The sequence below is a fragment of the Coffea arabica genome, chromosome 8e, assembly GCF_036785885.1.
Source record: "Coffea arabica cultivar ET-39 chromosome 8e, Coffea Arabica ET-39 HiFi, whole genome shotgun sequence".
In the NCBI taxonomy this organism is placed as follows: domain Eukaryota; kingdom Viridiplantae; phylum Streptophyta; class Magnoliopsida; order Gentianales; family Rubiaceae; genus Coffea; species Coffea arabica.
The window spans coordinates 4,741,995-4,759,634 of NC_092324.1; the positions used below are offsets into that span (position 1 = coordinate 4,741,995).

Consider the following 17,640-nt stretch of genomic DNA (forward strand, 5'->3'; position numbering starts at 1 on the left):
GTTATCTTTTCTCCCAAATATGGACCCACTCTTTTTTAACATCCAAACTGCATTCTGGACCCCTTCCAATCTTTGATTCCTTGGTCTAACACCAACCAAATTTCTTGGTCCACCATCAAGAAGAGAATTTTCACCGGTCCAATTCTGAGAAGAATCCACTTGCCCACGAGTAACTTAGTCTAGTAACCTGAAATTCTAATATCAATTTGATAGGGGGAAACACATCGAGAGAGTCCACCAAAGAGCCCAATATATAAGTTAGGAACCCAAGTCTGACCCAAAAATTTAAGTCATTAGGTCTCGAACCCTTACTTACATATTAACCGCTCTTTATCTATCTTTCAGACCAATTTACTCGTGAAACTAACACTAACAATGGATGTCCATTTGAGCACTCAGTAAAATCTGTAAACAAAACATATTGTTGTAGCTAATGTACCCCACAAAGATTAAATAATCAGCCTGTATTATCAAGTCACTGAAACTTTCCTGCTATAAATAGGAGGCACTCGTACATGAGTTTACTGCACAGTGCAATCAAGCACAACCAAATTGGGGGGAACTGAAAACAGAGAATGGAGCTATACATTCTTCTTTTCTGCATACCTCTCTTTCTAATCATCCTCAAACCATTTCTACATGCTTCCTCAGCCCCAAAGAACACCCCACCAGGTCCAAAAGGGCTTCCCATAATTGGTTCCCTTCTTGAACTCGGATCTCGACCAAACCAATCACTAGCTGCCTTAGCCAAAATTCATGGCCCAATCATGACTCTGAAACTTGGTTCCATCACGGCCATAGTAGCTTCTTCACCTGAAGCAGCCAAAGAAATCCTCCAGAAACAAGAACAAATCTTCTCTGACCGATCTGTCCCTGATGTGATCACCGCACAGCCTAACCCTCAAGCCACTCTAGCATGGGTCCCTGGCGACCAGCGGTGGCGCAACCGCAGACGTATATGCAGCACGCAAATGTTCACCACCCAAAGATTAGACTCCCTTCAACACCTGAGGCACAAAAAAGTTGAAGAACTTGTGCTGCACTTCAAGAAACATTCTGCACGGGGTGCACCGGTTGATATAGGTCGTGCTGCCTTTGCCACCACGCTTAACTTGATGTCGAACACAATTTTTTCCATTGACATGGTGGATCCAGAGTTTGAAACTGCTCAGGAGTTTAAGGACTTAGTTTGGAGGATCATGGAGGATGCAGGAAAGCCGAATCTGTCGGATTATTTTCCACTGATAAAGATGTTTGATCTTCAAGGAGTGAAACGTCATATTAGGCCTTCTTATCTAAGATTGCATCAAATATTTGATGAAGTCATTGCGAAAAGATTGGAGGCTAGGAAGCTGGGGGAGAGCAGGAAAGATGATTTCTTGGATGTGCTTCTTGATCAGTGCGAAGAAGAGGGGTCTGGATTTAATCGTGAAACTATCAAGCCATTGATTCTGGTAAGTTTTTCTGTTATTGATATAACATGTATAACTCATAGCATAATCACAGTTGTTTTAATGAAAATATTGGACTTTGAGATCTTTAAAATCAATCGTGTCCTTGGAACTAACAAACACCATTTGATTACTACGACGGTATAAGGAAAAATTATAGAAATGGACCAAATCATTCTTGGTGATCTCTACAATATTATCTAAAGTCAAACAAGAATTCTTTTTTTGTACTTGCTAATATCTGTAATAATTTAGTGCTCAACCCTTGAGACTTAGGTATATAAGTGAAGGTTCAGATTAAGCTGTGAAGGACTCCAATGAACTTGGAAATTGCGTCAAGGACTATTTTTAGAATCTCTCTTTTTTTTTTTTTTTCCCGACCTTAAAATTTGTGTATTCATTTCATGATGATGCTTCACCTAATCAGTTTTATAGCCGCGTCAAAAATCGTGACTCCTTGGTTCGAGGATCACTGACGTACGACAAGCATCCAAAGTGAAACTTGACTTTTCATAGAATGATTTCTTACATAAGAGTAGAAATTCTACTGTTTTCACTTATAGGTCCCATTTTTAGCTTCCTCGGTTTTTCCTTGCTCTTCCTTCCTTCTTTTATCATACTATCATTTTTAATAGGTGAAGAAGGAAGAACCAAATTGTGTGGAAACTTATTACATAGAAGAAAGAGAGGAACAAGAAAACTTTTGACTTGTCTTCTTTATTTGGATATATTTGTTTCGTTTACTTTCTGTCTTCACAATGATAGACACATTTCACAAACACAATTGAGCGATTAAACTAATGTGTGGGGCAGTTGTGGGGAGTTTACATCATTTTTTAAAAAGGGGGTAACGATGGCCGATTTGATCAGTTAAACTTATCAAACTCGAAAAGTTAATCGAGCTAGTTAAATCTAATCAAGAACTGATTGATTTTGGTCAAAATCAATAAAAACTAATGGTTCAACCGATTTTCACTATTTTTTTCTTTTAAATATTTCAATTTCATCCAACATAGTCAATACTAAAATAAATTTTTTGAAAAAATTAAGCTTTTGAACCGAGCTCGAACCGTGAACCGAAATTTCATTTGGTTTACTCCCCAATCCGGAAACATTAGTCTGGCTATAAGATAGTACAAATAGGCTTAAACAATCACTATCTCAATTCTGTTACCTGTGCTGCACCATGCCAAAACATGTCTGATTATGATGCAATTGTAGCAAATCTTTGACTGTTTAGGTATCACACAAGATTCTATCTCAGGTTTTTGTAGGAGAAGGAGAAGATTTTATCACAATAAACTCTTGATTGCCCCTTAGAATAAAAATCTTGATTGCACGTTTTGCCCAAAAGACTCGGGAACTAGATAATTTTTTAAAAACTCCGCGTGTCATAAGCTGCAATAGCTAATTTAAAAGTCAACCTTAGGTAGCAAATTATATGTCGGTAAAGACGGTGGAAACATATAATTGAATTATTAAATTATTTAGGTCGATCGTGTCAGGACTAGAAGTGTTTATTTGTTTATTTATTTATCGGTCTGTCTAACGGATGCCCATAAATAAAGTTAAGTTGTATTTCAGGTGTCAAATTCAGAAATATAAGATTAATTAGAGAAAATATATAAATACAAGGGAATTAATTAAAAAAAGTATATAAATACAAGAGAAAGTAATAATTATTAGTATGTGTATGTATATAATAAATTGGGTGGAATGTAGGACGAATGTTCTATGGACACTCGTTAGAAAACCCTTTATTTATTTATTTTTATACAGGAGCTTAAGAGTTATAACACTGCAAGGCTGTAAGCAAATATAGTGACATGTGATGAGTCATAATAATACTTCTAAATTGGGAAAATCCGAAAGCTAATAAGTGAAGATACCGCCCACCTACTCCTATGAAGCACACACGTATTGTGACCTCCACCTTCTTAACATATAGATCATAATAAAACATGGGGAAGTCCTATATTGCTTTAGAATATTGTACTGATGAGATTAAATTCATCATTAAATATGAAGTAAGAGCTATCTATTTTTAGATTATTTTAAGAATTTAAATCACTAAATGATAAATAACATGACAAGATGTAAGTGAATTAAAATCGTTAATTCTGTATTCAAAAGAGATGGTAGCATTTTCCAAAAACATATTAGAGTATTCGGAAATTGATTTTGACAATAGCAACAAAAATCCCCCAAAATATGTGCAACGCCATTAAGGTATGGTAAAATTAACAGGGATTTCAAATGACCTCTTGAGTGTTGAACATCATTGACACATGTAATTTGCCAAAAATGAAAACTAAGAATTAATAGTAGTAGGAGAAATATTTTGTCTAATAATTAAAGTTGAGATTCTAAGAATTAAAGTTGTCTGTTCTTCTCCACTTATTTTATCTCCTACTCATGCCCTACTAAAAGAAAAAGAAAAAAAAAAAAGAGTAGTACTAAATGCAAACACTCAACCCCCAACCAAATTTGACGAATTGTCACACTCTACTGGCCAGTATAGGCATTTATCATTTTCATATCCGTTTATCAGACAATTTGATTAATGAATTCAACAATGATAGGACTTGTTTATTGCTGGAAGTGACACATCTGCAATAACTACTGAATGGGCAATGGCCGAACTGCTGCGAAAACCTGAAGCCATGGAAAAAGCAAGAGAAGAAATAATCCAAAAAATTGGTTTTGAAAGATCAGTGAAGGAATCAGACATTGATTTACTTCCATATCTACAATCTGTTGTGAAAGAGACCATGAGACTCCATCCTGCTGCTCCTCTACTATTACCATACAAAGCTAAGAAGGATACTCAAATTTTTGGCTTCACCATACCTGAAAACAGCCAAGTTTTAGTCAACGCATGGGCGATTGCTAGAGATCCAAATTACTGGAAAAATCCCATATCTTTTATGCCTGAGAGATTTTTAGGGTCTGACTCTGGTTACAAAGGGAAGGATTTTGAATACATACCATTTGGGGCTGGAAGAAGAATTTGCCCAGGAATGCCATTGGCTATTAGGATGGTCAATTTGATGTTGGCTTCCATTATTCAAGCATTTAAGTGGAAACTACCGGAAGGGCCAACTCAAGAGAAGCTGGACATGGAAGAGGAATTTGGTGTCACCTTGAGGAAAGCTGTTCCACTTTGTGCAATCCCTACTTTTCAAGAAAATCTCAAATTTTAGATTATCGTATTGTCCTAGTCTTCTTGTTGGAAGCCAAAAAATATGAGTGCATTATGTTTCACGCGTTGCTTTATCAGTAGTATTTGTTCAAATGTTTGTACTGGGAATAATTTGTAGTGTAAGATTGTCATCTTAATCAAAATGACTTTGGATTGAACTTTATTTGCAATAAAAATTTTTATTACATCATAAATATATTTTTCAATCATTTTTTTTTATTTTTTGACCATCTTTTTATACATATCCGTTTCACAGCCAGGATCGCTTCTTCATCTAAAACAGCCAAAGAAATCCTATAAATCAAGAAAACGTTATAAATGTTTGTCTGATTATTTTTCCACTGATAAAATGTTTTTATGGGCAAAGAGTGGAAAGCCATACACAATTAGAAGCAGTTCTAAATCCTTAGTTTATGACTGCATAGATATACATAGAGATTAATGCTATCAGTATATATCCCATTGTGTTGCCTGGTGTCTCATGCAAAGAGCAAGTCTGGCTTTATATTAAACGAATCACACATTACTAAAAGAAAGGGATCGATCACTCGCTATTTTATTTATATGCTTCTATACCAGAAGCTGCCCGTTTTGTATATTAACCCTTGATATTTGCCAGAAAAGTCATGAGGTAGATATATATTATAAGTTCCCCCGGCAGCTCAGACGATTTCCGTAGTCTCTTCTTTAGGAGCAGGTCTCAGGTTCGATTCTCGGGTGCTATCGTGCTGTGATCCTTGGGACGGGCTCTCACAACTTGTGAGGAGTAGTCTGGCCCCCTTAGGTAATTCTGCCCAGGTCCGGATACCTCTCAGTCTAAAAAAAAAAAAAGATATATATTATAAGCTCCATGTTTCGTAATCACATGGTTCATTGATCATATAGCTACTGTGCCTATAAGCTTCAGGTCAATCTTAGGCGGTAATATATATTATGGCAAAGAAGGAAGAAAATGTTAGCAGGAGCATCTAAGTCAATCTTTTCGACAGAGACTTGAGAGTTTTAATAGTCTATAACCAAAATATAGCAGCATTTAATGAGTCATGATACGTATCGACAGAGACAGGTTACTCCATTGGCTGCCCTTCGTCACGGGCTGCTGTAGGGCTACTTGGTGAAGAGTTTCCAGAACATTTTTATTGGTCGGTGACTTGGACTTGAGATTTCCTAGAGAATGATGAGAATCATCTTTTGAAACTTTTTGGTAGATTATGAATTTCAGTATTTTTTACTATTAAAAATCTAAAATTTAGATGTAAAAACAAAAAAAAAAATTGATTATCTAAAATCAGGATCGATATTTAAGTGAAATAATAATAAAAGAAAACAAACCCAAAGCGCGCAACCCAGGTGAGTTTGTAGTGGGAAATTTGGTTTATTGTGCTCATTACTTCTTCTCTTGTATTGTTTGTAATAGTGCTTGTAGGTCTAGAAATATTTTCCTAAGGTTTTACATTCTTCATCTTTACAGTAAAATTCTGCACCACATAAATTTGAATGTTTTGATTTTTTTTCTTGTTATTTTATTTTGTGTTTGTCAAGAACTTTTATTGATTTCCTAGAGGCAGAAGTAATGCTTTAACTCATGCATCTAGCAGAGTAACATTCTTAAGAAATTGATCACCCTTGGAATTACCAAATAAACTCTGTGGCTTGCCAACTCTTGATTACATGCTCTGCACAGAAAATGTTGTAAGCAACATAAATATCAAAAACTGAAGTCCGAAGAATTATAAGTCAATCTTCGGCAGCAGAATGATAAGTTAATGAAACCAAACAAACTGAAGTCAGAAGTGGTACTGAGGAATATCAGCAGGCCTGCGGAAGTGGCATTGAGGAATAATATCATGATTGATGTTAATACTATCATGGAACGCAGTAAGGAGAATGGACAACTGAGCATTGTATAGAATATGGTCAACCAGACAGTTTCTGAATTTAGCTAGTTGTTTAGTTTTGTATTTTGGTAGTTTCAGTAGTATTCCGTGCTTGGCTTTTGCTTGATTTTGAAACTTTTCTCCTTTGTACGCACTTTCGGTTATTATATATATATATATATATATATTGTGTGTGTGTGTATGTTGGTATATACATACACTATATACATACATACGTACACAAATGTTAAAATATGATAAATTATGCATATAAGAGAAGTTTTTACTATTTAAGTCAATATTCATGACAGGAACTTAAAGATTTTCCTAATCTTTAAATAAAGAAATAAAATGTAGTTTTGGTTCTCAAAATTTGGCTCATATTCTAAATTGGTACATAATATTTCGACCAAAACAAATTTGGTCCCCAAAATTTCCAATGTTATACAAGTAACGGTCAAAATTAAAATATGGTTAGTCAAAACGTATGACTTTGCACTTTTTATCCCTAAGATTTGGAGTTTCAACCAATATGGTCCCTTAGGTTTTAAATAAATATAAATATGATTTTAAAGTGAAATAAAATGTGAATTAAATTGAATACATGATAGGCATGTTCTAAAATGTCTATAAAATTTTTCTAAAAGCACTTTATTGGCACTGATAGGGTGTTAATTGTTAGTAATTTTATTGTTAATTTCTCCCTTTTATCCTTGCCAAATCTTGTTTTAATTGTTAACATATACTTATATTTGGTATATTACTTAATTTCAGAAAGTGGAGTAGAAAAGTATGAAAAAAAAAAAAAACCATCTGACGACAAAGTCTCCATACGCTAGAAGCCTCCAACGGATCTACCAGTCGGGCCCCACATAGTGCTACAACTACAAGGAGGCCCCTTTTTCGTTTGCTGATGGGTAGTCTTTAGTATTTGGTAGTTGACTTGTACAGGGAGTTTTACTAGCAATAGGAAACGGAAAAGAGGGAATTCGGCAGAGCCTTACCGTTTGTACTCTTTTCTCAATTCGGCGGGGACCACGAGCAAGTTAGTCATTGTTTCAGATTAGGGAGAGTTTTTCGTGCGGCCTTTTTGGCAATGTTTTAAAACCTGGACCGTCAATTGAACCGGTGAGGTGAAAGGATCGAGGTTCAACCGGTCGGACCGGTTCAACCTCGGTTCAATGATTTTTTTTAAAAATAATTTATATAAATATATATATGCACAAAATAAGACATGCAATAGACTAATTTAAAACTTTATATGATGAAAAGTTCACTATTTTTGAATAATTTGGATTTTCAAAAATAAATTTTTTAAATTATAAGTTAAAACAAATAAATTTCATCTCAATTTTAATTATATCTACCAAAAAAATCTCAAATCCAACCCAAAAATATCACAATATTTTGAAATTATACAAAATTCACGTCTATGAAAATTTGACATTATGAACTTAAATTTTAATTTACATATTTGAGATTTAAATATTGTAATTTAAAAAAGAAAGTTTGGAGTTCGAAAAAAGTCAAGATAATTGAAAATAAAAATGCAAACTTGATAAGAAACAAAAAATGAGATAAAAGTGAGTGGTTGTGGCATTAAATAATTTGGGTTAAAGAAAAATAATTCTTTTTTAACTTTTTTCAATTTAATGGACAAAAACAAAATTAAAAGATAGAAGAAAATATCAATAAATTAAAACTAAAGAGGTTTGATTAAAAAAGGGAGTGACAAAAAAAAAAGATGAGAGAGAAAGAGAGAGTTGAAAATTAAAAAGAAAGAGTCACGAGAGAATGAGATTTTGTAAGAAAAATGGAAAAATGAAATATAGATGTTTGTTTTATATAAATAAATTATCAAAAAAAACAAATAAGATGTGATGGTGCAATGGTTATTACATTGGTTTTCTATTGCAAAGGTCTTGAGTTTGAATCTTGATAGAAGCATTTTGAAAAAAAAAAAAAAAGGGAAAATTCGAAATCCGGTTCAATGCGGTTCAACGGGTTTGACCGGTTTTCTGGCAAAGTCAACCTAAGCATGGAACCGGACCGGTGCCATGGCCGGTTCGCGGTTCGACCGGTCGAACCGGCCGGTCCGGTCCGGTTTTCAAAACACTGCTTTTTGGTGCTTTCCTTTTGTTCGACAATAGTCCCGACTGGAGAAACAGTTTTTTCTTGATTATTTAGTGAAAAACGTGATGTCTTGAAATTCAATTAAATTGCGTGGAGATTTTCTTGTGCAGCGTGGTTAAGGTTTTCATTTACTTAAGGATGAACGTGACGACGCAGTGCTGAATATCTGTGAGATCCAATTAGTTTTCATGTGTTCCTTAATTTGTTAATATTTGCACGTTGTCTACTTGAATTTATATGGGATTATTTTGTTAATTGGATGTCAAGGGTCGGATGTTCAATGTGACTTATTAATCTCCTACCAAATTAGTCAATTAAATCCGTAATTGTTTAATCAATTAATATTAGTGGCAACTAGCGTTTTTATAAACTAGGGGAACGTGCAATCTAATTTAAATAACCGTCGTAGCGTGTTATTGATTGGAGTTAAGTTTTTCTAGTTATTAATGCAATTGGGGAATTAATTCCTACGATCATACCTAAGAGTATTTTCTGGTTATGGGCGATCAATGATCGTACCTTGGTTAGCAATAAATTAAGGAAAAATTGGTCGTCAGAGCTCGTCGGCGACTCTAACTAATCTATTAATAAATTAAGTGAACCTCCCTTGCATCAATGATCGAATGAATGGACTGTGTCTGAGAAGTTGTATCCTTTGCTAGAATTTATCTATTCTTGATTTAATTCCTGTCTACATTCGTACTAGTTAATTATTCGTTTTTAGTTGAATTGCTTAATTGTTTTTAACTTTATTCCGATAAAACCCCCCATTGTCAATTGGAACTTTAAAGAGACAAATATCCCTAATCCCTGAGGAGATGGCCCTACTTGCCCTGTTTACAAATCAATAATTATTTGTGAATAAACAATCTCATTTGGGTATATCGGATTAAGCAAACTCTTCGGAAACAGGGTAAATCAAGTAACCTATTGCACACCTAGAGTCCCTACTCCAGTACTTCAAATTGGGTTTTGATTGCTCCGGTTGGCAACTAAGTTTATTTTTAATTTTTATTATTGCATAGGCATCGACATCCTGTCAGGCACTACAATATACTAAAGAAGAATTCTTTGTTAAACTAGTTACAATTGAATAATGGTGTATAATATATAAATAAATATTAGTGGAAGAAGGGGAGAATACTATTCTTAACACATAACGCTATTCTAACTACAATTGTACAAATCCTTGGAAATTGGAATACTTGTGGGCATAGATTTCTACGGTTGTAGTATGAAGCTAAGATTAAAATAACTAGTGAAGGTAAGTATCAATAGGAAGTGCTTTCAGCTATTTTTAAACCAAAAAAATTTCCTTTTGTTTTTTAAACTGTTTTCTTCCTATTCAAACCTAATGATCGATTGATAAAGTAATAAAACAATTGTTTAATGTTTATCAGCATTGATAACTTTATTGAACAATTCAAATACTTTTGTGAAATTGCCTATTTCATTTGAAACTTATTGATAACCTATTTAAGTGAATAAAGAAAAAATTATAAAATTATCAACTTGTCTTACATTTGGTATATTTTGCTCTTTTTTTTTTTTTTTTAAGAAGAATCGATTTTATTGCCTCAAAAAGGTTCTTGAGGGGGACAAAAGCCTGACCTCTACAATACAAGCCAGCTACAAGACACCTACTTACTTAACTCGACGTCGGCGAATAGAAGGGTATGATAGTTTATCCAACTGATATTCGCCTCTAGCTACACCTAGAAGGTCTCCGAAATGTTCATAAATACATACCGACTCAACCAAGGCACACTCCACATTGGCCAGAACATTCGCAACCTTATTAGCCTCACGATAGCAATGCTTGAACTGTATACTCCCCTGAGAGAACTCACAACATTGCTCGACCTCATAACTAATCGTCCACGGACATTGGTAACCGTTCCTCAGAATCTGAATGAGCACTAGCGAATCCGACTCAACAATCAATTGCTGTAAAAAGTTCCTCTGGGCACACAGACGCAGCCCAAGCACTAACGCTTTGGCCTCGGCCTGCAAGCTAGTACCAACATCAAAGCAACCAGTGAAAGCGAAGATGAACTTCCCTAAGCCATCCCTAAGAATTCCCCCGCCACCACTCAACCCTGGGTTTCCTTTGGAGCACCCATCTATATTAAGTTTAAACATTGCCAACCCTGGAGGCTGCCAATGAACCAGACGAAACTTAAACATATCAGGCCATTGCTCCACCAATCCCAAGAATTGGGGCCAAGATGCGACCTGTTGCAATTCACCAAATTTTATCCAGTAAGCGTCCTTCAAGTTATGAAAAACAGCTCGACAAACGGATCGAACATCCTTGATAACCCCTTCAAACACTGCTGAATTCCTCGCCTTCCACAAATTCCAACACACAGAAACGGGTAGGAGCCGAAAGACAAATTTTAGCCTTGCGGACTTAGTAGGCTTGTACCACCAATTAGCCAAATGTACGCTTAAATGCTCTTGAGCCAAGTTAAGACCAGAGATAGACCCGAGAGACCCAAAATACGTCCAAACTGCCTTTGCGATATCACCTGACATGAACACGTGCTGTAGTGTTTCAACAGTAGGCTCCACACAGCAAAAGCATTTAGACGATAAGTGAATCGAAAATCGGGTTAAAATATCATCTAAAGGCAACCGTCCCCATAACAACCGCACCATAAAGAAGGTAATTTTTAGAGGGATGTGCGGATGCCAAACATGCCTGAACATGAAGGACGAGGGTTTAGCCTCCCGCACCTCTTGGAAGACCGAAGATAATGAGAAACTCCCAGAAGATGACCCCGTCCACACCATCTTGTGCACCGAAGAGGTACCGGGGATTGGCATGCCCACCACAGCCTGGACTAAATCAGGCGGAAGGACATGAGATAACAAACGGCTATCCCATGCCCTGCCCACAATAAAGTCGTGGAAGGACAAATGATCCTGCACCTCCGCTCGAAGATATAATGCACCTGAACCCGTCCAGTTGTCATACCAGAAGTGGCAGAAGCCACTATAAGGTCTCCAAAGTATAAATAACTCCGCAAATCCCCTAATGTCCAACATGCGGTGCCACGCTGCTGAACTAGGAGATCTGAGGCCAACCTGACAAGGGTGAGTGTCATGACAATATTCGGCTCAATGAACACAGCCCACAGTGAGAGATTCTGCCTAAAGGTCCACCACAACTTACAGGAGAAAGCCCTGTAAGTATCATCAGTCGACCGAAACCCAACGCCACCCTCCTCTGGGGGGAAACATAAGTCTCTCCACCGAATCCAATGAAACCTCCTAGACTCTTCAGACGTCCCCCACAAGAAATTAGCACATACCCGGTCAATCATACGAAAGATACTTTTTGGCATGATTCCTACAGCCAAAAGGTGAATGGAGACAAATGATTCGAAACTTCAGGGACCTTAACTATTCAATTCCAAAAAACGGAGACAAAAAATGCAAAATCAGAACTATTGATTGATGGCAAAGTGATTTTGACCATTAGAATTTTTGAATTAAGGAGATCAAATTTGTTTTAGTCAAAACATTAACAACCCGTTTGGTACCTAGCCAAATATTAGGGTCGAAAACTGCATTTCTCCTTAAATAAATCATGGCCGGATGCAATTAGTTGTAATTTATAGTACTTCTTAGTTGTGGAAAATCTGAGAGCCGGATAAGTCAATACGTCAGGAAAAATTAATTAAAGCCTTTAGCACCATGAAAAGCTTGAGCATTACCCATAATTCGAACTTGGCTTAAACTAGACTAAATAACCACATAAGATTTGAAATTAGAAGCTACGGAATTCAGCTCATTACAAGTTCATCTGTGTTCGAATCAAAAAATAAACAAACCAAGGTTAAGATGCATTAGCAACTCCAAATTCTCTTTAGTCCGTGGGGCTTTAAGTCAGGAATAACAAGTCATCTGTATTCACATCGTACGTCTGACAAATCGACGTGAAAACAACTGCAATGAACCTTAGGGACTTGATTTGATGAAACTAGGCGTGGAAAGATATTTTTCTTGCTCTTTTCTCTTTTTTTTAAGGAAAAAGCCTTAAAAAAAAAAGAAAAAGAATTTGTCCAATAGTTTGGTATTCGTTAAGAGGAGCATTAGGCATTGATTTTTTTTTTTCAAAAAGTTATACCTAAAATTTATAAATGTAAGGGACTATAAATTAAAGCACGTGCACTTAAATAGTAATTCAAGTATATTATCGAGTGTCCGTTAAACCTCTATGAAGGAAATCCTTTCAAAAACTATTTGAGTTGCTAATATTCCCCATAATACTAAATCTTAATTGCATACGAGAATCAAAATAAAGAACCATGTATTTTTTTTTAAAAGCAATGTTTAGTTGACATGCAAAGAACTTGACCATAAGGCCAGTGGTAATATCTTGATTCTTTAATCTTAATACAATTGGATGAATGCAAATAATGGTCTTCCAACTCGATTCTTGCATGACATTCAAGAGTAAGATGCACCCAATATCGGAAGAAACATGAAGCCACCATATTCTTATACTTTTTGTTTGACGTTTAAAAACCAAGTTCCAATTATTATTATTATTATTTTTTTACTAAAGTTCCTAGTAAACACTTAAATCTCTTCTGCAAACTAAGAAATTTTTCAATCCAAGTAATTTGTATGTAAAACAACCACTACATCATACTCTGTGCCCCTGGATAAATAATTTCATGGGCGGAACGCTTTAATTAAGAATGTTGACTTGTCAATTTGAAAACAAGATAGTTTTTTTTTTTTTTTTTTTTTTTATCAATCGGTAACATCTACACATTGTTTCTATTCTAATCTATAGTAGGGGAGAGCCCAACTAGACAAACAGAATTTGAGAGAGAGAAACCCATCTCTAGATCAGAGGATACATTCCTCCAATGGCAAAAATTTTATTTTTTGTTTTGTCTGGTGACTGACTCACCTAAAGTGATTTCATGAGAAAACCAGGATAGTTACTATGCACGATTTCAGTTTGTGAAGTTATAAGTTAAAGCCTCTCAAACTCTCCGGATTAACTCACCCTAAGCAATTCAAACCCGAAAGGGAAAGGGAAAGTTTGCGCTGTGCTTAGGTTTCAAATAATTGTCTTTCGGCCGCTCATGCAGATTGAACTTTGGTGGAAAAGGTACACGGGTCCGTTAAGTCTGCAAGACCAATAATCTTTGTTCATAAACAATTTAATTTCGTGATTCTTGCAAGAAGATGACAATGCAAATTTCAACTTAATCATTTTTTAAAGACAATTCAATCTAGACAAAGCATATTAAACACGGATCAGGGTACAAACGGTTGTCGGTAACAATGATCCTGAACGATATAATATTTTTTAATAAGTTATAATTTTATGTGAACTACTTGTAAAATTTTATAATAGAGATACAATCATTCTTCATGAGAGTCACATGTACAATAACGGAATATTATGCTTTTATTGCAAGGACGTACAAGTTATTTATTTAGAGTTACAAAATATATAAAAAATGTTACACGTTCAGACAGTAGATCTAACAATCGTTCCTCCCCGGTCCATTAAACACGAGAAGTTGCTAAGGTAGTCCAAAAAGTTGCTCGCCATTTCCTTTCAGCTTCATACTAGGATAAGCACACAGGACTTAGCAACAAAACAGATCCAGACAAAAATGAGTTGGTGGAAGAGCGGCAGGGGGTGCTCGATCTGTTGCCGTACCATATTTCCTCCATATGCACGACTCCGCAGTTGGGTGCTCGGTACACAAAGAAGGATCAAGAATTAGAAGAGACATTCTTGCATCAAAATAAATTCTGTTTCCTGAAGTTGAGATATTGCTTCCACCAGGATTTTTCTAGAATAAAGAGAGAGTGTAGCTTTCGAGCCAGTATTCTATGATTTAGTCTTTAGAACTACAGCTGGAGGTGTCACAAATTATTTCAAATTAAAGACCAAACGACGACCTACAATGCCCTGCATTGACTACAATTGTTTGCATATAGTTAACTTCTTCTCTAGTTAGTCATCTTCTCTCCATTATCGAAAATTAAAATCCCATAAAAGATTCCAGCATGCTACCATCTCCAATTGGAACCGGAACTATATTACCAGTCATTGAAACTTTCACCTCTTCAATTTCTATAAATAGGAAGCATAAGTTTAGTACAAAGTGCAATCAACACAATCTAATTTGAGAAAGTAAAGAGAGAAAATGGAGCTACACATCCTTCTTTTCTGTATCTCTCTTTTCCTATTCATTATGAAACCATTTTTCCACGGTTCTTCATCCAGGAAAACCCCACCAGGACCTAAAGGCCTTCCCATAATTGGTTCGCTTCTTGAGCTTGGACCTCGACCAAACCAATCACTAGCTGCCTTAGCCAAAATTCATGGCCCAATCATGACTCTGAAACTCGGTTCCATCACAACCATTGTAGCTTCTTCACCTGAAGCAGCCAAAGAAATCCTCCAAAAACAAGAACAAGTTTTCTCAGACAGAACTGTCCCTTGTGTGGTCACCGCTCAGCCTTACCATAAAACGTCTCTAGCATGGGCCCCCGGCGACCAGCGGTGGCGCAGTTACAGACGTATATGCGCCACTCAAATGTTCACCAACCAAAGATTAGACTTGCTTCAGCCTTTGAGGCACAAAAAAGTTGAAGATCTCATGTTGTACTTCAAAAAACATTCTGACTCGACAGCTCCAGTTGACATAGGTCGGGCTTCTTTTGCAACCGCGCTTAATGTAATATCCAGCACAATGTTTTCCATTGACATAGTGGATTTAGACTCTGAGAATGCTCAGGAGTTTAAGGATTTGATTCTGGGGATCACGCATAATGCTGGGAAGCCAAATTTGTCGGATTATTTTCCACTGATAAAACCGCTTGACTTGCAAGGAGTGAAACAAAATATTAGACCTTTTTATCAAAGGTTGAATGAAATATTTGATGACCTAATCTTCAAGAGATTGGAGGCCCGAAAATCTGGGGAGAGTAGAAAAGATGATTTCTTGGATGTGCTTCTTGATCAGTGCGAAGAAGAGGGGTCTGGATTTAATCATGAAACTATCAAGTCATTGAGTACAGTAAGTTCTCTTTCTGTTACACTAATTCATGGGATCAAATTAGTCAAACCATAAATTTACATGCCATTTCATGCTGAAAGGATTTTAATTTAGAATATTCTTGACTTTCTACAAAAAAAAAAAAAAAAAGAACATTGTTAAAGAGCAAAAGGAGTCGGAGAAAATTTAACTTCGACAGCCTTCTTATTTGGTATATGTTCTTTTCTGTTTCTAGTCTCTACAAAATCTATAGATATATGTCTCAAAAGGGATTATTAATCTATATAGAGAGGTCAGGAAGATTATGCATAACTAACCAACACGTACGACAGGGACTTGTTGGAGTTGTGATAGTCTATAAACTTAAATGTAGAATCAGCGAGTCATAATGCTTCTTAATTGAGTTTGGAATAATTAACCAGATCAGGACGTAGAGTTTTAATAATAAACGTATAGTATGACGAGTCATAGTACTTCTTAATATTATCTGACAACTGATGGTAGTCGATTGGCAGTCCTCAACTCCTCATTATTAATTCTTCAAGAAATTGATCCCTTTATAATTCTTCCCCACCGGTACTTGAGATTCCAAATTTGCATTTAGCTAGTATAGCTTATATCATCATTGCCATGACATTGATCTAATAATGATAGGACTTTTTTATTGCTGGAAGTGACACAAATGCAATATCAGTAGAATGGGCAATGGCTGAACTTCTTCGCAAACCTGAAGCCATGCAAAAAGCAAGAGATGAAATAATTCAAAAAATTGGTTTTAAAAGGTTAGTTCAGGATTCAGACATTGATCAACTTCCATATCTTCAAGCTGTGGTGAAAGAGACCATGAGACTCCATCCCCCTACTCCTCTGTTAATACCGTACAAAGCTAACAAGGATACTCAAGTATTTGGCTTCAACGTACCTAAAGACAGCCAAGTTCTAGTGAATGCATGGGCCATTGGAAGAGATCCGAGTTATTGGGAAAATCCCGCTTCATTTTCTCCTGAGAGATTTTTAGGGTCCTGTTTGGATTTTAAAGGGAGGGATTTCGAGTACATACCATTTGGTGCTGGCAGAAGAATTTGTCCTGGAATTCCACTGGCTATCAGGATGGTTAGTCTGATGTTGGCTTCGTGTATTCAAGCATTTAGGTGGAGATTGCCTGAAGGAATAGCTCCAGAGAAATTGGACATGGAAGAGCAGTTTGGTTTAACCTTGAGAAAAGCCGTTCCACTTTGCGTTATCCCCATACTTGAAGAAAAACAAAAATTTTAGAACTATGGTATATCTGCAAGAATAAAGGGGTATATATGTTTCACATTGTTCTGCCCTTTTGGCCAAAAAATGCTGTAGTAGTACTATATATCAAGTATCTACTGGTGTAGCAGGTTTATCTTTGTATTTGCCTACCGTGATCTTCGTCAAGAATGTTTGTTGTGTTTGTTTTATGGGGGATAACCCCTTGTAGGACTTTTGTTGTTAATCAGAAAAAGTTTCTGGGAAAAGAGAAAGTATCAAATTTAAGCTGTAATATCGTTTGTACTTGAAATACATAGTCTAAGATTATTGTCTTAAAAACAAAAATGGGCGTCTTAGCCAAAACTATTTTCCAGCGACCCTGTTTATTATGAGGCTTCGCATTATCAAAAGATGGTAGCAAAAATAATTTAATGCAGGTAAACCACCTAAAAGTAACTTGAATCTGCTCCATGTCTGAGCTGTCAATTCACTAAGTTTAAACAGTGTTTTAAAACTCGGGTTGAATTGGTCGGTTTGATAGGTTGGACAGCGAACCGGTCATGGTTCCATCCAATTCATACTTTGAATTAACTGAATTTAAAAGCTGAAGAGAACCGTGTGAACCGTTCAAACTGGAATGAATCGTTGAACCGGCAATTTTTTTGTTTTTGTTTATTAAACTGAAAAAAAAAAAG

At 35.9% G+C, this 17,640-nt stretch overlaps 2 protein-coding genes across 2 annotated transcripts; both read left to right on the plus strand.

The window, feature by feature from the left end:
- Positions 1-514: 514 nt before the first annotated feature.
- LOC113703868 (geraniol 8-hydroxylase) lies at positions 515-4,811 on the plus strand. The gene is made up of 2 exons (XM_027225352.2): positions 515-1,454; positions 4,034-4,811. Exons 1-2 carry the CDS (start codon positions 576-578, stop codon positions 4,652-4,654), a joined length of 1,500 nt encoding a protein of 499 aa, XP_027081153.1. The 5' UTR covers positions 515-575; the 3' UTR covers positions 4,655-4,811.
- A 9,990-nt stretch (positions 4,812-14,801) lies between these two features.
- Positions 14,802-17,237, plus strand: LOC113704424 (geraniol 8-hydroxylase-like). Its single transcript, XM_027226328.2, has 2 exons — positions 14,802-15,727; positions 16,361-17,237. Exons 1-2 carry the CDS (start codon positions 14,852-14,854, stop codon positions 16,979-16,981), a joined length of 1,497 nt encoding a protein of 498 aa, XP_027082129.2. The 5' UTR covers positions 14,802-14,851; the 3' UTR covers positions 16,982-17,237.
- The last annotated feature ends 403 nt before the right edge of the window (positions 17,238-17,640 follow it).

What these genes read in the sequence shown, in the direction of transcription:
- LOC113703868 (XM_027225352.2), top strand. Translation starts at nt 576, where the DNA reads ATGGAGCTATACATTCTTCTTTTCTGCATACCTCTCTTTCTAATCATC. An exon ending in CTATCAAGCCATTGATTCTG is followed by an intron (nt 1,455 to 4,033) that starts GTAAGTTTTTCT and finishes CAACAATGATAG; the next exon opens with GACTTGTTTATTGCTGGAAG.
- LOC113704424 (XM_027226328.2), top strand. Translation starts at nt 14,852, where the DNA reads ATGGAGCTACACATCCTTCTTTTCTGTATCTCTCTTTTCCTATTCATT. An exon ending in CTATCAAGTCATTGAGTACA is followed by an intron (nt 15,728 to 16,360) that starts GTAAGTTCTCTT and finishes TAATAATGATAG; the next exon opens with GACTTTTTTATTGCTGGAAG.